The 22,237-nt window shown below is 40.1% G+C and overlaps 1 protein-coding gene across 1 annotated transcript in view; it reads left to right on the top strand.

Moving 5' to 3' along the window:
* The window catches only part of LOC122810706 (fibrillin-1-like), a 532,858-nt gene that overhangs the window by 26,268 nt on the left and 484,353 nt on the right, over positions 1-22,237 (top strand). The window contains exons 9-13 of the mRNA XM_044082270.1: positions 572-718; positions 3,309-3,455; positions 8,241-8,387; positions 11,069-11,149; positions 17,071-17,217. Coding sequence (XP_043938205.1) covers positions 572-718; positions 3,309-3,455; positions 8,241-8,387; positions 11,069-11,149; positions 17,071-17,217 — 669 coding nt within the window. The remainder of the gene's footprint in view (positions 1-571; positions 719-3,308; positions 3,456-8,240; positions 8,388-11,068; positions 11,150-17,070; positions 17,218-22,237) is intronic.

Raw genomic sequence — 22,237 nt, 5'->3', positions numbered from 1 at the left:
GACACTCTAAATGATCCATAGGTGTGTGTGTGTGTGTGTGTGTGTGTGTGTGTGTGTGTGTGTGTGTGTGTGTGTGTGTGTGTGTGTGTGTGTGTGTGTGTCTGTGTGTATGTGTGTGTTTGTCTCTTTCTGTATATGTGTATGTGTAGTGCATGTGCAGCTGTGGCAGGGCTTGATCCCCATTTGAATAAATATTGAGTCAAGATGATTGTCGTTGTTGAGGTGACACCCTAACTCCATGTGCAAAAATAAGAAAAAGAAATTGTGAATAAGTGGATGGATGGATGGATGGAATCATGCTACAATTCTGAATGTGTACATAATCTACCGCATGCATTCTTTTGAATATATATTCATGCATGACTTTTATGGATAAGGTGGACAGAATATGAGTCAGGATACAAAATACAAGGAGAAGGTTGTAGGTATTTATCTGCTTTTCTTTGCTACATTTTCATACCCAGATCTATAAACGTCTTAAAATACCATGCAAAGAAAATGTCTTTAAAGAATGAACAAACATTGCATTCTAAATAATACCTCCTAAATTTATATCTCATTCTCATTTCAGATACTGATGAATGCAAAGACAAGAGAACATGCCCTACCAATGCATTATGTCACAACACCATCGGAAGTTACTATTGCTTATGCAAACCTGGATTTACGACTCTCTCAAGAGCACTGAATTTCACCAGTGCACGTGAGAGATGTGAAGGTAGGTGTAATTTACTGTTTGTTTCTTTACTGTTTGTTTCTGAGTGCTATATAACTGAAGGTGATTAGTCATGGATATAACTCATATTATTTTGCTAATAAGAAGCAAACTCTGGCAGCTCATACGTCTCCCAACAAATTGTCTCCTGAAGCTGCAATGAACACTTATAATAAATTACGGCAATAGTGCAATTTTCAGTTTGAAATGGCCCATTTACATTTATTTTGCCTGACATACAGGCCTAATGGATGTGTGGATGAAACTGAAGTAAACATAAGGGTAGCAATGTACTTTCTACTTTATATGGTTGAAGATTTCTGTCCTGTAGCCTCATGTTTGCAAGAACTTTACCACAAATAGTACAGCCCATGCTATCATTGGAAAATATTAGAGTACCAATTACTCTGACTGCTAAATTTACATCATTGACCAATAAATCACACAAAATGTGATTTAGCCAGTTTACCTTCATAACCGTGATTGGCAGAAGGGCGAGTGCTCATATGAGCGACTTTAGTCCATGAAACGAACAATGTCGACACACCTACATGTTCGTAAAACAGGAAATCGAATAGCAGATTCGCTGTTTTTAGAACATAAAAGTCAAAATAAAAAAAAAACAAAGTGAAAGCATGGAGACAAGCCTCCCAGTGCCCCCCACACCCCCACTACTTTATTATTCTAACTCCGAGATCGCATTACAGTGGGGAAAGGAACTATTTCCCAATCCCCACTATAGTGCAATCCGAACCTGAATGTCGAATGTGCAATGAGCGAATCTCACTGTGCATTCGCTCATTGCACATTCGCACCTTTGTCCATTCGGCATTTGTATATCTTGCAGACTGCCTTTCTGGTATGTGAAGTTCGCCCTTCTGCAAATCGCAGTTACAAAGGTAAACCGATTTAGCCAAATTAAGGTTCAACCTCTCACCTGCATTAACATTGCTAACCAGCCTCTTCCATGTACTGTAGTCCATCTGCAGTCTGAGTCATCAGAACTATCTGTTATTGTTACATGTCAGTATACATCAGACATAGGCTGAATGTACCCTCATTTACACACAAGAGTAGTACAAGCTGAACTCTATGGGGCAATACTAGCACGTTTCTTAAATGCTAATCTGCTTGTTTTTTTGCTGTGGTTTCAATTACCCTTAGTTAAACACAAGCATGTTGTTAATGACAAATTGGTATTTTACCAGGATGAAATCATGCATTCTAGCTGCAACCAAAATGAACAATGAAGGAAGCATATTATAGGCATCTACAGTATGCCTTATGCAAACATGCTGTATGTGGTCTTCCTTGTATATAGGCAGATTTAAGGCCACCTAATTGGTGGTGAATTTGAAGTAAAATTAAAAGTAAGGAAATATTGTCATAGATGGACACAATGCCCACAACTATAGCATGAAATGAAACAAAGAAAAACTGTAAAATGTAGTTGTTTGTGCACTGTGCACAGCAGCTGCAGACACAGATGCTTTGTGAACTAAACATGGTGATACTTCATTGTAATCCACAAAGGGGGAATAGTTTATACTGTTATATTTGTCCTTCATATTATATACCGTAAATCATAAATAGTTCTAAAACATGTATAGCTTATCATGGCGGATATAAATGAAATATACTTAAATAACAATCCTGAAATGCATCATCTAAAGAGCTCTCAGGACATTTAACCTTTTTAATAATGTGTCTTAGCATAAGAGACAGATAAAGCAACTCAGTTGAAGGTAGAAAATTGTTGTGCACATTCAGACTGTTATAACAGAGTAATGTTACCAGAATGTGCTGTAGAACATTGGGTGGATTTGAGGTCATGAATCATGGGGTAGCACAGTGATACAGTGGGTAATCAACAAATGTTCCTAGTTTATTCTCAGCTGCAGTGCCTTCTCTGAGGAGTCTGAATGTCCCTTCTGCATTTGTGTTGGATTCCTGTGGGTGCTTCAGTTTCCTACGACATTCAAAAGAGGTGTAGTAGATTGACTGAACACTCTGAATTGCCCATAGATGTGTTTGTGTGTGCGTGTATGTGTGTGTGCATGCGTGTGCGTGTGCGCGCGTGCGTGCGTGCGTGTGTGTGTGTGCGCGCGTGTGTTTGCTTGTGTGCCTGTGTGTGTATCTGTGTATGTGCAGTGCACGCGCAACTGTGGCAGGGCTTGATCCCCATTTGAATTAACATTGACTCAAGATGATTGTCATTGTTGAGGTGACACCCTAAATCCATGAGCAAAAATAAGAAAAAGGAGTTGGGAATAGATGGATGGATGGATGGATGGATGGATGGATGGATGGAATGAATCATGCTACAATTCTGAATGTATACATAGTCTACCACATGCATTATTTTGTGTATATATTCATGCATGACATTTATTGATAAGGTGGACAGAATATGAGTCAGGATACAAAATACAAGGTGAAGCTTGCAGGCATTTATCTGTTTTTCTTTGCTACATTTTCATACCCAGATCTATAAACATCTTAAAATATCATGCAAAGAAAGTGTCTTTAAAGAATGAGCAAACATTGCATTCTAAATAATACATCCTAAATTTATATCTCACTCTCATGTCAGATATTGATGAATGCAATGACAAGAGAACATGCCCTATCAATGCATTATGTCACAACACCATCGGAAGTTACTATTGCTTATGCAAACCTGGATTCACGAGCCTCTCAGGAGCACTGAATTTCACCAGTGCACGTGAGAGATGTGAAGGTAGGTGTAATTTACTGTTTATTTCTTTACTGTTTGTTTCTTAGTCCTATATAACTGAAGGTAATTAGTCATGGATATAACTCATATTATTGTATTTTTAAGAAGCGAACTCTAGCAACTCATATATCTCCCAACAAATTGTCTCCTGAAACTGCAATGAGCACAATTAATAAATTATGGCAGTAGGGTAACTTTTCAGTTTGAACTTGTCCTTCTACCTTTATTTTGCCTGGCTTATAGGTTTAATGGATGCGTGGATGAAACTGAAGTAAATATGATTGTAAAAATATACTTTCTACTTTATATGCTTTTAGATTTCTCTCCAGTAGTCTCATATTTGCAAGTATTTTACCACAAATAGTACAGCCCAAGCTATCACTGGAAAATATTAAATAGAGCACCAATTGCTATAACTGCTAAGGTCTACATCATTGACCAATAAATCACACAAAATGTGTTTTAGCCAAATTAAGGTTCAACTCTCACCTGTATTAACATTGTTAACCTGCCTCATCCCTGTACTTATAATCCATCTGCAGTCTGAGTCATCAGAACTGCCTGTTATAGTTACATGTCAATTTACATCAGACATAGGCTGAATGTACCCTCATTTGCACACAAGGATAGTGGACGCTGAACTCTATGGGGCAATAATAGCACATTTCCTAAATTCAAATCTGCTTGTTTTTTAGGTGGTTTCAATTACCCTAAGTCAAACTCAAGTTTGTTGTTAATGACAAATTTGTATGTCACCAGGATGAAATCATGCATGCTTGCTGCAACCAAAATGAACAATGAAGGAAGCATATTATAGGCATCTACAGTATGCCTAACGCAAACATGTTATATGTGGTCTTCCAAGTATATAGCCAGATTTAAGGTCACCTGTTTGATGGTGAATTTGAAGTAAAATTAACAGAAAGAAAATATTGTCATAGATGGACATAATGCCCACAAACCATAGCATGAACTGAAACAAAACAAACAGTATAATATAGTGCTTTGCGCGCTGTGCACAATAGGTACAGAAACAGATGCTTTGTGAACTAAAAATGGTGATACTTCAGAGTAATCCAAAACTGGTGGATAATTTATACTGGTATATTTCTACTTCATATTACATACTGTAAATCACAAATAGTTCTAAAACATGTATAGTTTAGCATGATGGATATAAATGAAATATACTTAAATAACAATCCTGAAATGCATGTATCATCTAAGAAGCCCTCAGGGCATTTAACTTATTTAACAAGGTGTCTTCACATAAGAGACAGATAGTGCAACTCGAATGAAGGTAAAAACTTGTTCTGCACTTTCATAGGTTCATAGGTAGGTACTAGGCTGTCGGCCCTGGGGCCTATACAGGCCCAGCCAAAAAGGTACCCTGGCTTTTGCCACCCAAGCAAATTATTTTCCTGTGCCACTGTTGAGCAGAGCCACAGAAGTGATCCCTGGGGTGAATTTCCTATTTCCCATCCAATCATCAAGATTTTTCTTGAAGAGTGCTAATGAGGAGCTTTGTTTGATATATATAGGTAGTTTATTCCAGAGTATGGGAAGTCTCTGGGACAGGAATCTATCCCTCCGACATGTTCTGTTTATTGTAGTGACAAGGTTTAGGTCCCTAGAGTGTGTAGCTCGGAGGGATTTGGATTTCTTTAAGTGGAGCATGTCCAACAGCTCTGGGTTTGACATAGCTTTGTATGTTATGCAGAGATCACCTCTGAGTAGGCGATATGCGACGGAGTAAAGCTGGAGTTTTTTGAGACGGTCTGCATAGGGCATCTGATTGAGGCCAGTAATCCTCTTTGTGAGGTATTTTTGCGGCCTTTCCAGTTGTTGTAGATGTCTTGTGAGGCACATACCAAAAGGGGCATTGTACTCTATAATGGTTCTAATGAGTGATGAGTAGAGGGGAACAATTACCTCTTTTTTTCTGGATGAGAAACCTTTTGTGATGAGGTGTGCCATGTAGAAGGATTTTCTGACTACTGTGGCGATGTGATTATCAAAGGAGAGACTACTGTCCACCTGTGTCCCAAGGTCTCTTATCACACTTTTGGTGTTAAGTATACTACCGCCTATGTTGTAGTTCATGGGTACAGAGTTTTTACCAAAAGGGATGACAATGCACTTTTTGGCATTGAGTTGAGGCCATGGCTTTGACACCAGGCATCTGTCTCAGTGAGGCTCTTTTGTAGGATGTCCACATCATTAGGAGTTTTGATTATAGCTCCTAATTTGCAGTCATCTGTGAACTTTGTTAGCCAAAGACCTTCTGTGTTAGCCTGTATTTCAGAGAAGTAGATACCAAACAGGAGAGGACCCAGGACTTAACCCTGTGGTACTCCACTTGTCACTGGTCTGAAGTTGGATTTGGAGTCTGCTACTTTCACAGTGTGGGTTCTGTCAGTGAGCCAGTTGGCAACCCATCTTGTGACATAGGGATTTATACCCAGTTTAGTGAGTTTATCTATAATTCCAGAGTGGGGGATGGTGTCGAAAGCCTTGGCAAGATCTAGATAAGCTGTCTGAACCACCTTACCCTCGTTTACGGCTATGGTGACTGCTTCAAAGAAGTCAGGTTTAGGAGACATGATCTGCCTTTTACAAACCCGAACTGGGTGGGGTCCAGAGTTTGTAGATTACCAATGTCTTTGTTTATAAGTTCCATGATGATGCATTCCATGGCCTTGCAGACCAGGCTCATCAGGCTAAAGGGGCAGTAGTTTCCGGGGTCCATGGTTGCTCCCCCCTTGTGGATTGGGATAACTGTCGCTGTGTGCCATTCAGCAGGCACAAAGCCTGAGGTGAGGGTATGATTGAATATGGTACTTAGGTGGGGTGCCAGTTCATTCTGTAGTTCATGTAGAACGCAGCCTGGGATGTTGTCTGGTCCCATGGATGCTGTGTTTTTGGCTTTGGAGAGTGTGGTTTTTACCTGTGCAGTCGTGATTACAGGAACTTTGCATTCTTCCAGTATAGAGATGGGCTCTTTAGGACGTGAGAGGGGGGTAAAGTTAACACTGAACCTATCTGCCAGGATATTAGCAATATCAGTTGGGTCTGTGCATTAAGTGCCATTGTGCTGTAACTCAAAGCAGATCTGAGTGTTGCCATTGAGATTCTTGACATAGCTATAGAATGCGTTGTGGTTGTCTTTAGAATCAGTGGTGATTTTCTTTTCGTAACTAGCTTTGGAGGATTTTATCAGGGATCGCAGCTTCTTACTGATGCTGACCAGGGAGCTCCTCCACTCATGGGATTTTACTCTCTTTTGTAACAGTTTCTTCCTTCTGTTGTACAGTTTGTTTATTTCAGGGAACCACCAGATTGGCTTCCTTGTTTTGGAGGAAAGCGTCTTGGTTCTGTTTGGGATAGCACGATCCATGAACTCATGTAAGTGCTTATAAAGTGCAATTGTTTAGGATTCAGTAGTTGTAACTGTATTGTCCATCTGCATGGGTATCATGAAGTTTACCACTTACTTCTGTCTTAAGAAGCATGAAGTTGGCTTTGGAGAAATTTTTTACCATGGTTTCCTTAATGGGTGGGGGGCAGGATGTGGATATCTAAAGTAATTAGCTCATGTTCGGATCGGACCAATGAGGCGTTGACTTCAGGTGTGGAACACTGGTCACTCATGTTGGTAATGACTAGATCTATGATATTGTTGCCCCTGGTGGGGGTGTGGATAAGTTGATCCAGGGCATTGGAGTTTATGAATTCCAGAAAGCATTAAGCGAAGGAGTTCAGACTGTTATAACAGATGTTATGTTTCCAGAATGTGCTGTAGATCATTGGGGCATTTGGGGTCATGAGTCATGGGGTAGCACAGTGATTCAGTGGGTAATCAAGACATTTTCTTGTTCGATTCTCAGCTGGGGTGCCTTTTCTGAGAAGTCTAAATGTCCCTCCTGGATTTGTGTGGGTTTTCTGTGGGAGCTTCAGTTTCCTACCCCATTCCAAACACATGTAGTAGATTGATAGGACACTCTAAATTGTCTATAGGTGTGTGTGTGTGTGTGTGTGTGTGTGTGTGTGTGTGTGTGTGTGTGTGTGTGTGTGTGTGTGTGTGTGTGTGTGTGTGTGTGTGAGAGTGTGTGTCTGTGCCTGTGTGTGTGTGTCTGTGTGTGTGTGTGTGTGTGTGTGTGTGTGTGTGTGTGTGTGTGTGTGTGTGGGTGTGTGTGGGTGTGTGTGGGTGTGTGTGGGTGTGTGTGTGTGTGTGTGCATGTGTGTGTGTGTGTGCATGTGGGTGTATATGTGTGTGTTTGTCTGTTTGTGTATATGTGTATGTGCAGTGCATGTGCAGCTGTGGCAGGGCTTGATCCCCATTTGAATAAATATTGACTCAAAATGATTGTCGACACCCTAACTCCATGTGCAAAAATAAGAAAAAGGAGTTGGGAATAAGTGGATGGATGGATGGATGGATGGATGGATGGATGGATGGATGGATGGATGGATGGCTGGATGGATGGATGAATGGATGGATGGATGGATGGAATCATGCTACAATTCTAAATGTGTACATAGTCTACCACATGCATTCTTTTGTATATATATTCATGCATGACATTTATGGATAAGGTGGACAGAATATGAGTCAGGATACAAAATACAAGGAGAAGCTTACAGGGATTTAACTGTTTTTCTTTGCTACATTTTCATACCCAGATCTATAAATGTCTTAAAATATCATGCAAAGAAAGTGTCTTTAAAGAATGAACAAACATTGCATTCTAAATAATACCTCCTAAATTTATCTCACGCTTATGTCAGATACTGATGAATGCAATGACAAGAGAACATGCCCTACCAATGCATTATGTCACAACACCATCGAAAGTTACTATTGCTTATGCAAACCTGGATTTAAGAGTCTCTCAGGAGCAGTGAATTTCACCAGTGCACGTGAGAGATGTGAAGGTAGGTGTATTTTACTGTTTGTTTCTTTACTGTTTGTTTCTGAGTGCTAAATTTCTTAAGGTAATTAGTCATGGATGTAGCTCATATCATTCTGTTATTAAGAAGCAAACTCTTGCAACTCATACATCTCCCAACAAATTGTCTCCTGTCCTGAAACTGCAGTGAACACTTATAATAAATTACGGCAGTGGTGCAATTTTTCAGTTTGAAATGGTCCATTTACATTTATTTTGCATGACATACAGGCCTAATGGATGTGTGGATGAAACTGAAGTAAACATAAGTGTAACAATATACTTTCTACTTTATATGGTTGAAGATTTCTCTCCTGTATCCTCATGTTTGCAAGTACTTTACTGCAAATAATTCAGCCCAAGCTATCACTGGAAAATATTAAATTGAGTACCGATTGCTCTGACTGCTAAGGTTTACATCATTGACCAATAAATCACACAAAATGTGATTTAGCCGGTTTACCTTTATTACTGCGATTGGCAGAAGGGTAAGTGCTCAATATGAGCGACTTTAATCCATGAAACGAACAATGTCGATTCACCTACATGTTCGAAAAATATCAAATCGAACAGCAGATTTGCTGTTTTTCGAACATAAAAGTCGAAGTAAAAAAAAAACAAAGTGTAAAGCAGGGCGGCAAGCCCCCCCGGCACCCCCCATGTGGGGGCTGTGCCCCCCACACCCCCCCTACTTTATTATTCTAACTCTGAGATTGCACTATAGTTGGGAAAGCATCCATTTCCCAATCCCCACTATACTGCAATCCGACCCTGAATGTCGAATGCGCAATGAGCGAATCTCACTGTGAATTCGCTCATTGCACATTCGCACCTTTTTCTGTTCGGCGTTTGTATATCTTGCAGACTGCCTTTCGGGTAAGTGCAGTTCGCCCTTCTGCAAATCGCAGTTATAAAGGTAAACTGATTTAGCCAAATTAAGGTTCAGCCTCTCACCTGCATTAACATTGCTAACCAGCCTCGTCCATGTACTGTAGTCCATCTGCAGTTTGAGTCATCAGAACTATCGGTTATTGTTACATGTCAGTATACATCAGACAGAGGCTGAATGTACCCTCATTTGCACACAAGGGTAGTAGAAGCTGAAATCTATGGGGTAATACTAGCATGTTTCCTAAATTCTAATATGCTTGTTTTTTGCTGTGGTTTCAATGACCCTTAGTTAAACACAAGCATGTTGTCAATGACGAATTGGTATTTTACCAGGATGAAATCATGCATACTAGCTGCAACCAAAATGAACAATGAAGGAAGCATATTATAGGCATCTACAGTATGCCTTATGCAAACATGCTATTTGTGGTCTTCCTTGTATATAGGCAGATTTAAGGCCACCTAATTGGTGATGCATTTGAAGTAAAATTAAAAGTAAGGAAATATTGTCATAGATGGACACAATGCCCACAACTATAGCATGAAATGAAGCAAAGAAAAACTGTAAAATATAGTTGTTTGTGCACTGTGCAAAGCAGGTACAGACACAGATGCTTTGTGAACTAAACATAGTGATACTTCATTGTAATCCACAATGGGTGCATAGTTTATACTGGTATATTTGTCCTTCATATTATATACCGTAAATCACAAATAGTTCTAAAACATGTATAGCTCATCATGGCGGATATAAATGAAATATACTTAAATAACAAACCTGAAATGCATCATCTAAAGAGCTCTCAGGACATTTAACGTATTTAATAAGGTGTCTTAGCATAAGAGACAGACAATGCAACTCAATTGAAGGTATAAACTTGTGCACATTCAGACTGTTATGTTACCAGAATGTGCTGTAGAACATTGGGGGGATTTCTGGTCATGAATCATGGCATAGCACAGTGATTCAGTGATTAATCAAGACATTTTCTTAGTTTATTCTTAGCTGCAGTGCCTTCTCTCAGGAGACTGAATGTCCATTCTGCATTTGTGTTGGATTCCTGTGGGTGCTTCAGTTACCTACAACATTCCAAAGACATGTAGTAGATTGACTGAACACTCTAAATTGTCCATAGGTGAGTGTGTGTGTGTGTGTGTGTGTGTGTGTGTGTGTGTGTGTGTGTGTGTGTGTGTGCGTGTGTGTGCGTGTGTCTGTGTGTGTGTGTGCCTGTGTTTGTATCTGTGTATGTGCAGTGCATGCACAACTGTGGCAAGGCTTGGTCTTCATTTGAATAAACATTGACTTGAGATGATTGTTGTTGCTGAGGTAACACTCTAACTCCATCTGTAAAAATAATAAAAATGAGTTGGAAATAAATGGATGGATGGATGGATGGATGGATGGATGGATGGATGGATGGATGGATGGATGGATGGACGGATGGATGGATGGATGGATGGATGGATGGATGGATGGATGGATGGATGGATGGATGGAATAATGCTACAATTCTCAATGTGTACATAGTCTACCACATGCATTGTTTTGTATATATATTCATGCATGACATTTATTGATAAGTTGGACAGAATACGAGTCAGGATTCAAAATACAAGGAGAAGCTTGCTTGGATTTGTCTGTTTTTTTCTGCTACATTTTCAGACCCAGATATATAAATGTCTTAAAATACCATGCAAAGAAAGTGTCTTTAAAGAATGAACAAACATTGCATTCTAAATAATACCTTCTAAATTTATATCTCACTGTCATTTCAGATACTGATGAATGCAAAGACAAGAGAACATGCCCTACCAATGCATTATGTCACAACACCATCGGAAGTTACTATTGCTTATGCAAACCGACACCCAGTCAAAACAACTAGTATCAAGTCTCACACCCAGGACCCTGTCAGCTGTAGCCTATCACCTTAGCCCACCAACTACCATGTTCTGGATGTGCAACAACTCAGTTACCGTAGGGAATAGTCTAACTCCAAAACATTAATGTCCTAACCTTAGATGGCTGAAAACCAACACCCCTTAACCTAGTTCCTGAAAACTCGCCTATGGTCAGCAATGAAGTGCTCTACATGCCCAGCCATAAACATCCCCAATTCACTCATAACCAAACCATTTTTAACCTGTATGTCCCTGGCCTTTCACCTCAAAAGCTCTCTTTCTTTATGTTACCTATACCACTAGTAGGTAATTAAGACCTGTCCTACAGCTGCCTTATCCTGCAACCAAGCTTCCTTTAAACCTTCTAACTCCCCTGTAACAATACACCTAGTTTCTTAAACCACCCCAACACAGCCACCTACCTACCATGCTTCCTAAATCCCTATGTACAAAATTCACCCAAACCCCAAGTGAAATGATCCTTGTGCTATTCTGTAAAACCTTAACCTGGTATGTAACATTAACACTACTTATTCAAGGGACAAATATGTCACCCCAAAGATACCACCTGTTAGGAACAAACTCCAGCATCCTGTCAAACACTTAATTGGCCCTTCCCCCCACATACGGTTCAAACAACTGGATAAGTAAATGCAACCACCCCAAGGTTCCAAGAAAACAAGGATTGAACTTCACTGGCTTGCAAGAGCCATAGGGCTGTAGCCTAATACGTTCCTGTGCTCCTATTAATGTTGTGACTCTACTCATCCCATGGGATCCCCACACTCCCCATAAACCATCCCTGACATTTTTCCCTTGGCCCCCCTACCTACCTCTTCCTTACTTGCCCCCTATACCAATGCAATAATCAGCTCCCACTAATTAAACACAGAGCTCTAACATGCCTTACTAAGGTGATTACTCAGACCTTCCTTGTGCCCCATTCCAGTGGCAAGAAAATCCATCCTATCAAAACATCACCTTTCAAATCCCCTTTTCAAGCCACCACATGATGCCTTCTGCACTTCATCAATTTCCGTCAGTAACTGTTGCCCACTTGTGCTCCCCGTGTGTAACCTCCTTACTCGCCACTGATTCCATCATCTGCGAATTCACTGCGTATCACCACAACTGGTACTCGGCACCCCACCATCTATAAAGAAAAGGACAAAAGTAAACCCTCTAATATGTAAAGAGAAGGCTCCACCTTATACCCACCTATTCCAAATTACAGCCACAGCATGCCAAGACCCCATCTGCAAGAAAGAAAAAGACACGTAAAACATCCAAAATACATAACACACATTCTAAGACATCTTCAAGGACAACCTATCCTGCCAACCTGGGAAGGAATGTACCACTGCCACTCAAATCTATGACAAAGCAGCCATAACTGAGTTTTGCTTCCAATGACCCTATCAAATACCCAAGATAAATTTAACTACCAGTCGAGTATGTTAAATCTAAATCCCACACATGAAGGGACCTATCAATATCCCCAACCAGGGTAATCCTGCAATTCCGTACCACATCAGTTAGCACCCTGTATAAGCCAAACTAACTTATATTGTAAAATCATCTGCCTAGCTCTTAACCTTCCATCTCCAAATGAGGCCCACTAATCAACATAATATGGAACAAATGGACACAATGCAGCAAACCTAATAAAAAGCTGACTAGCAGCTTACAAAATACAGTCAGGTAGTATTTTAAATATTCCTCTTACGAACTTAAAAGGGTGATAGAACAGGTTGCGGTAACATGGCTATTCAGAATGGTATGAAGTCTGCAACTCAAATGCTTGTCATTATTTCCAACTACAGTCTTAAGACTTTACCATAACTTGTCAGAAGACACCATTCTAGGAAATAAAAGCGCGGGGGGGGGGGGACGGGGACGTGCAACAAAATCTGAACATCCTGCATAAATCTGTACCATTGGCTTTCAGGGAAATTAACTCATCTTTATATTGCACTTGAAGTTGTTATACAGAAATCACTAACCTGAATTCTTCAAATCTCCTAGTAGCTGCTAATACCTTTGTAAGTACATGAAACACCATTACTATAGTCAAATGCTGGTTAAATGATATCCTGGTTTAGCATTACCATAGTGTAAGACCCAGTGTTAACTCTTATAAGGGTGTTAAAAAAATGGTGAACCAAAGTGTTATTTAACTGATATTTCAGCATTAAACAACAGAAGCAGAGCAGGAACTCAGTTTCTGTTTGCTATCTACATTTAACATTTAACTAATTACATTTCTTAACTGCCTATTCCTACTTAATCTATATTCCCCCACATCATACCATTACTTACTAACTTCAGCCCCAGTGTCAGTCTTTATCCTCCCTTATATTTCTGAGTGCTACAACATTATACAATTCTACAGGTGATCTCTTATTTTCTCTTCTATTCTTCCGCTCACCACCCTTCCCTCCAAATAACTCCTGTAGCAGAGTACTGTGAAGAAGCCTCGTGCATTCCTTTCTCCTCCCCCTCTAAACTATTAATGCAGAACACATTCCATGTATGCTGCCTAAATTGTAGAAAATGTTTGCTTGTAAAATGACTTACTGCCCTAGTCATAACAGCCTCATCCACCAGTAATGAAGGCATGATCACCGGTTTGCAGCTAAACAAGTCATGTCAAAGTTGTTGCACTTATTAAATCAATCACCTTTTTGCTGCCATCAAAACACATCAGCAACCAGATGAGGGTACCAACAATTATACAATATATATATATATATATATATATATATATATATATATATATATTTTTTTTTTTTTTTTTCAGCTGTGCTCCAAGGCATGTACTGCCCTCCCACCAATATCTACGCCGCCCGGAAACAGCCGTTACTCACTGGTACCTCAAAGCTTGCGAAAAAAAACACTTAGCTAGCCACCACAAAAACTGCTACCAGGGCCATTACTCACAGGTACCTCCAAGCCCACGAAATAACCACTGAGCCGGCCATCACAAAAGTCCTACCAGGTCTCAGTATTTCACTACTGCAAGCCTTCCAAACCCAATGACAGAGTGAAACCCACAACCACTGTTCTGGCAGCATACTCTCTGATGTTAAAAACTGCAAAACTTCCGAGTGTACCAGACCTAACTCTGTATTGCCAGTAAAAGTTGTGCCTGATATGCCAAATGTGTACACGCCTATCCTGCCAACAGACCCTGTTCTGTCAGTTAGGCCCACCATGGACATGTGCAACAATGAGCCAAAGTCCATGGAAAAGAAAAGGAAAAAGAAAACACCATCTTCTTCCCAACCGTAAAAGATTACTAGGACATTAGGACCAGAGTTTGCATTTATTTTACCAGCGAAGATGAACTCCAGACCTCAAATGCTACCATTATTTCTGATTCCAGTCACTAGAAAACCACAAACAATGTAAAGGGGCATTGTCAGAGCTGCTTCCCCATGCTCAATAATGACACCATCACATATCAAATAGCATCTTATAAATTTAGAAAGTTACTAAAATAACAGAAGTTGACTGCGGTCCCCATGCTCAATAATGACGCCATCACATATCAAATAGCGTCTTATAAATTTAGAAAGTTACTAAAATAACAGGAGTTGACTGCGGTGGTGGTGCTGCGGTAGCGTTGTTGCCTCACACTTAGATGTTGCCCGTTCGATTCTCAGTTCGAGCATCTTCTGTGTAGCGAATGGGCGTTCCTTCGTTGAAGGTTGTGCGTTAGGCCCGGCAAGCCAGTACGTAAAAATCTACTGCCAATCATTAGCAGACCGGAGGTCCGCTGTGACGACCCCTAACCGGGAAAAGCCGAAAGACACACACACTAAAATAACAGGAGTTCTCTTAGCATACAGTTTCTGAAGGATACAAAGTCTGGGACACGAATGTATATCATTATGTAGTGACATAAGTCCTCCGATTAACCCAGTGACTTGCCAGCAGATTGCATATTTTACTGGAAACCAATCAATATGTGCATGAAACATCTGATGGGTACGAAGTTGAAAGTACATGTCTGTCATTTAAGTTCTAACTACAATCCAAAATGCTGTGCCGCTAACCTCCCTTTTTTTTGGGGGGGGTGCTGATCCAAGGCAGATTCCTGTAAATGAAGTGGAAGCAAATTAAATGTTATTCAACCCTGCTCCAAAACGCATGCACGGTGAGTGGGTCTATGTGAGGGGACCCTCCATCACTCGTCATCAAACTGGTACGAAGCTGCCTAAAAACATCAGGAGGGGGAACAGTGTCACTAAACATAAATAATCACCACAGCCGTAAACAATACTGTGGCAGCTGTAACTACGAATCCCTACCATCAACGGTCATACTGTGAGTCAATCAGTTCTGATTTATTACTAAATAAACTTAACAGCAAACAGCCGACCAAGAGCAAGCCAACACCTCATATCAAACCTGCACAAAAGCCTGAAACTCTTTAACACAATTTGCACAGAAAAAAAAAACTATGCATATATATTATACAACCATTACATACCTCCTCTGTATCTACTACATTAACCAAAGGCCTACCTGCCCACCAAAGTACCTACTGGTCATCATGGATGTAACCTGACATGTAGCAAGTTCACGCCAAAATGTGATTGTTTAACCCAGCTACACTAGACTAAACCTCTTAATCCCCTCCCCATCATTATCTCATTTCCTCTCAACCATTCCTGCCTCCAGTTAACCCTTTCACCTCTCCAACCCACTTAACTTCCCCTAATAACAACCTAAACCCCCCATGAAGATGTCCTGGGACAATTTGGCTTGTTGACAAACCTCATTTCTTTGTGCACTGTGCATAGCAAGTGCAGAAACAGATGCTTTGTGAAGTAAACATGGTGATACTTCATTGTAATCCACAACGGGTGGATAATTTATACTGGTATACATGTCCTTCATATTATATACTGTAAATCACAAATAGTTCTAAAAAATGTATAGCTTAACATGACGGATATAAATGAAATTTTCTTAAATAACAATTCTGAAATGCATCATCTAAATATCCCTCAGGACATTTAACTTATTTTATAAGGTGTCTTAGCAAAAGAGACAGATAATGCAACTCGATTAAAGGAAGAAACTTGCTAACTACTTTCACACTGTTATAACAGAGGTTATGTTACCAGAATGTGCTGTAGAACTTTGGGGGCATTTGGGGCCATGAATCAAGGGGTAGCACAGTGATACAGTGGGTAATCAAGCAATTTTCCTATTCGATTCTCAGCTTGGGTGCCTTCTCTGAGGAGTCTGAATGTCCCTTCTGCATTTGTGTGGGTTTCCTGTGGGTGCTTCTGTTTCCTACCACATTCCAAAGAAGTGTTAGATTGATTGGACACTAAATTATCCATAGGTGTGTGTGTGTGTGTGTGTGTGTGTGTGTGTGTGTGTGTGTGTGTGTGTGTGTGTGTGTATCTGCAGTGCATGCACAACTGTAGCAGGCTTGATTCCCATTTGATTAAACAATGACTCAAGATGATTGTCATTGTTGAGGTGACACCCTAACCCCATGAGAAAAATGGATGGATGGATGGATGGATGGATGGATGGATGGATGGATGGATGGATGGATAGAATCATGCTTCAATTCTGAATGTGTACATAGTCTACCACATGCATTCTTTTATATATATATATATATATATATATATATTCATGCATGACATTTATGGATAAAGTGGACAGAATATGAGTCAGGATACAAAATACAAGGAGAAGTTTGTAGGGATTTATCTGTTTTCTTTGATACATTTTCATACTCAGATCTATAATTATCTTAAAATACCATGCAAAGAAAGCATCTTTAAAGAATGAACAGACACTACATTCTAAATAATACCTCCTAAATTTATATCTCATTCTCATTTCAGATACTGATGAATGCAAAGACAAGAGAACATGCCCTACCAATGCATTATGTCACAACACCATCGGAAGTTACTATTGCTTATGCAAACCTGGATTTACGAGACATTCAGGAGCAGTGAATTTCACCAGTGCACGTGAGAGATGTGAAGGTAGGAGTAATTTACTGTTTGTTTCTTTACTGTTTGTTTCTGAGTGCTATATAACTGTAGGTAATCAGTCATGGATGTAACTCATATCATTCTGGTATGAAGAAGCGAACTCTGGCAACTCATACATCTCCCAACAAATTGTCTCCTGTCCTGAAACTGCAGTGAACACATAATAAATTACGACAGTAGTGCAATTTTCAGTTTGAAATGGCCCATTTACATTTATTTTGCATGACATACAGGCCTAATGGATGTGTGGATGAAACTGAAGTAAACATAAGTGTAACAATATACTTTCTACTTTATATGGTTGAAGATTTCTCTCCTGTATCCTCATGTTTGCAAGTACTTTACCGCAAATAGTACAGCCCAAGCTATCACTGGAAATATTAAATAGAGCACCGATTGCTCTGACTGCTAAGGTTTACATAATTGACCAATAAATCACACAAAATGTGTTTTAGCCAAATTAAGGTTCAACCTCTCACCTGCATTAACATTGCTAACCAGCCTCATCCCTGTACTATGGTCCATCTGCACTCTGATTCATCAGAACTATCTGTTATTGTTAAATGTCAGTTTACATCAGACATAAGCTGAACGTACCGTCATTTGTCACAAGGGTAGTAGAAGTTGAACTTTATTGGGCAACAATAGCATGTTTCCTAAATGCTAATCTGCTTGTTTTTGAGGTGGTTTCAATGACCCTAAGTCAAACTCAAGTATGATGTTAATGAAGAATTGGTATGTTACCAGGATGAAATCATGCATGCTTTCTGCAACCAAAATGAACACTGACAGAAGCATATTATAGGCATCTACAGTATGCCTTATGGAAACATGGTACATGTGGTCTTCCTTGTATATAGGCAGATTTAAGACCACCTAATTGGTGGTGCATTTGAAGCAAAATTAAAAGTAAGGAAATATTGTCATGGTTAGACACAATGCCGACAACCATAGCATGAACTGAAACAAAACAAAACAAAGACAAACAAAAAAAAAACAGCAAAATGTAGTGCTTTGTGCACTGTGCACAATAGGTGCAGAGACAGATGCTTTGTGAACTAAACATGGTGATACATCATTGTAATACACAATGGGTGGATAATTTATACTGGTATATTTATCCTTCATATTATATACTGTAAATCATAAATAGTTCTAACATATGTATAGCTTAACATGGCGGATGTAAATGAAATATACTTAAATAAGAAACATGAAATGCATCATCTAAAGAGCTCTCAGCACATTTAACTTATTTAACAAGGTGTCTTAGCATAGAAGACAGATAATGCAACTCGATTGAAGGTAGAAACTTATTGTTCACTTTCAGACTGTTATAACCAAGGTTATATTACCAGAATGTGCTGTAGAACATTGGGGGCATTTGGGATCATGAATCATGGGGTAGCACAGTGATGCACTGGGTAATCAAGACATTTCCTATTTGATTCTTAACTGGCGTGCCTTCTCTCAGGAGTCTGAATGTCCCTTCTGCATTTGTGTGGGTTTGCACTGTGTTTCAGTTTCCTACCACATTCCAAAGACATGTTGTAGATTGATTGGACACTCTAAATTGTCCATAGGGTTGTGTATGGTGTCTGTGTGTGTGTGTGTGTGTGTGTGTGTGTGTGTGTGTGTGTGTGTGTGTGTGTGTGTGTGTTGTTGGGTTCCCCTTTATAATCTCAAAATATTGAAATCTCAAATTTCAATATTTTAAGACCATAAAGGCAAATTTTTAGAATAGTGAAAGTGCATAATCGCGAATTCGAATATCTAGAATTCGCGGTTATGGCTTTACGCTATTTTACGTGTGGTATTGTATGTGGATGGTGTACATTGTCGTGTGTGGTTTTGGGTGCAATTTAATGTAAGTGAGTGTTTTGTAAGGGTTTTGTGTGTGAGTTTGAATGTACATAAGAGTGATTCTAAGTTGTACGTGTGGGGTGGTTAGGTAGGTGAGTGTATGAGTGTGTAAGTGTTGGATGTGTTGTTGTCTGTATATGTGTGATGTGTGTGCGTGTGTGTGTGTGTGTGTGTGTGTGTGTGTGTGTGTGTGTGTGTGTGTGTGTGTGTGTGTGTTTGAGGGACTGCAGAATGTCTGAGTGTGAGTTTGCTGTCATGTCCTATTTGTGTGGTCTGAAAGTTAGTATATATAAGTAGGGAGGGTGTGGGGGCGCATCCCCCCATATGGGAGGTGCAGGGGGGGTTGACCCCCTGCTTACATGTAGTGTAGGTGTGTTGGTTTGATTTGTGTTTGTGAATGTTTTGTTGTTAGATTTGTTGTAGTGTGGGTAGGATAGTGTATGTTTGTATGGTGTATGGTGTGTTTATATTTGATATTTTGTATTTTGTGGTTTAGTGTTTTGGTATTTTTAACGTTCGCCTTTATGGTCTCGAGATATTTCGAGATTATAAAGTATAAAGGGTAACCGTGTGTGTGTGTGTGTGTGTGTGTGTGTGTGTGTGTGTGTGTGTGTGTATGTGTGTGTGTGCAATGGCAGTGATTGGCCCCCAGTTGAATAAACATTGACTCAAGATGATTGTCGTTGATGAAGTGACTCCCTAACCCCTTGCACAAAAATAAGCAAATGGAGTTAGGAATAGATGGCTGGATGGTTAAATGGAAGGTTGGATGGATGGATGGATGGATGGATGGATGGATGGATGGATGGATGAATGGATGGATGGATGGATAGATGGATGGATGAAATCATGCTACAGTTCTGAATGTGTACATAGTTTACCACATGCATTCTTTTGTATATATATATATATATATATATATATATATATATATATATATATATATATTCATGCATGATGTTTATAGATAAGGTGGACAGAATATGAGTCGGGATACAAAATACAAGGAGAAGCTTGCAGGGATTTATCTGTTTTTCTTTGTTACATTTTCATACCCAGATCTATAAACATCTTAAAATATCATGCAAAGAAACTGGTTTAGATTCACGAAGCCTCCGTGTAAGAGTTACAAGGCTTACACAGAGGTTGCAGTTAAACGGTGTGACGTTAGCATGTCATGCATATGCATGAGGGCATGCTGAATCACACCTAAGGCTAACACGGTCCGTGGAAGACAGTAGGGGGCGTGTCCGTAGGCCAAGCCCTGCAAACAGACACGCCCCCAGAAGAGTAAAAGTCCTGAAAGTAAACCCCCACGACAGTGTCCGTGTAAATGTGAATAAACACAACACAACACATGCCCCCACAGACTACGAGCATAAAATGTAGAAATGAACATCTTATAATTTTTTTTTAAATTGTAAAGATGTTTGCCTGTGAGTGCGCTCATTTGCGCGGGCGTGCCCGTAGCTTAGCCACAGTTAGCAGTCAGTGGAAAAGCATATAAGAACTACATATGCAAAGTAAGCCAAAAAGCAATAGCGTAGCGGTAGAGACGTCAGCTGAAGAGCAGGCAGTCATGGTTCGAGCCCCCACAACATCAATTTTTATTTTTAGTGAAATAAGCACGAAACAAGTCCCTGACATATATGTACACATATAAAATTATATTTTATGTAAAATGTAATGAAATGGGCCATGTATTTTGAAGAAATGTGAGATAATATAAAAAAAAATATGTCAGATGTGCCTATAGCTGAGCTACAGTCTAACAAGTTGAGTACATCTGCCTGTAGGTGAGCAGTGTTTTAACATGTATAACATGAGTGCCCGTAGGTGAGCAGTGGTTTAACAGGTGTAATATGAGTGCCCATAGGTGAGCAGTGGTTTAACACACTGAAACTGTGTGCCCATAGCTGAGCTGAGTGTAATATGCGTGCTGACAGCCAAATGACACGTAAACCAGCGTAACCCGTTTGCGCGGAGCTGCGCACCGCGCCAACAAGATAACCGACAGGCAACGTTGAGCAAGCTGTAACAAAACTGCCTTTACACAGACACACCTCCTAGCCTGTGTAGACAGTCATAAAATATAGAAAGCAGTGGCCAGGTTCGAACCCAGGATACCATGCACCATAGTCAAGGTACTGAACCACTAAGCCATGACAGTTGCACTTAGAAATGCAGTAATAGCATATATATAGGAATGAATAGAAAGAGGAGCATGACAAAGCAGGTTTTGTGAAGCTGATACAATTCCAAAATGGCCAATCACAGATAAGTGCGGGAAAAACGGCATATATAAGCCCCATAGGCGGGAATACACAGCATAACCAATTGTAGAACCGACTTGCAGCCAGAATGTCAGGTGTAGGTGAGGGTAGTTGCTTCCGAGCACAGGGGTGGGGCACTGAGGAGTCCAAATATATGGTTTGGCTCCTTGTCCACAATCATGAGGCCCAACTCATGCAGGGCCAGGTCCTGTGGGGAGCATATAGGGCTGAGGCGTGGGACCAGTTGGCTCATGATCTCACCAGTGCCACAGTGATACCAAAGACTGGTGAGCAGGTCCGTCACCACCTTGCGGACCTGAAGAGATGCAAACAGGACCAACTGAACCATTGGATCCAGGAGGCCCGGCAAATGTCCAATGCCCCACTACTGAGTAAGTTACATGTAATTATTTATGTAAGAAACTAACCTAGCTGATATTATGGAGATGTGTATTCCAATATTACTTTATTTATATTACAGCTGCAGGTGTCCATTCTGCGAACCATAAAGCCTATGGCGATAGGCTGGCATGGTTGCGCCACCAGGCAGGTCAGCAATTCTCTCCCTGTAACTGTAAATAAATATATAAGTATGACAGTTAGCAAAAGAGTGCAGTGTAGTCACTAATTAATAAAATGTGCAAGTAACAGTGTAAGAGTGTTTGCAAGTAGTGCTTGATTACAAAAGTGTGACGCAGCCTGTAATCCAAACATAAAAATGAAACAAGTCTGAAATAAAGATGTCCCACCTGTAATATAATAGCACATAACCTGCAGCAGGCTGAAAAGTACAGCTGCAGAAGCTGGGTAAAACTCATGTGTGAAATATATCCCTGTTGAAATACAGAAACATGACAGAAGTGAGACTGTTGGGA

The sequence above is a fragment of the Protopterus annectens genome, chromosome 9.part0, assembly GCF_019279795.1.
Source record: "Protopterus annectens isolate FY-2018-M chromosome 9.part0, PAN1.0, whole genome shotgun sequence".
Taxonomy (NCBI): Eukaryota; Metazoa; Chordata; order Ceratodontiformes; family Protopteridae; genus Protopterus; species Protopterus annectens.
Note: the sequence above shows the minus strand (reverse complement) of the source record. Positions and strands in the feature narration are given on the sequence as shown.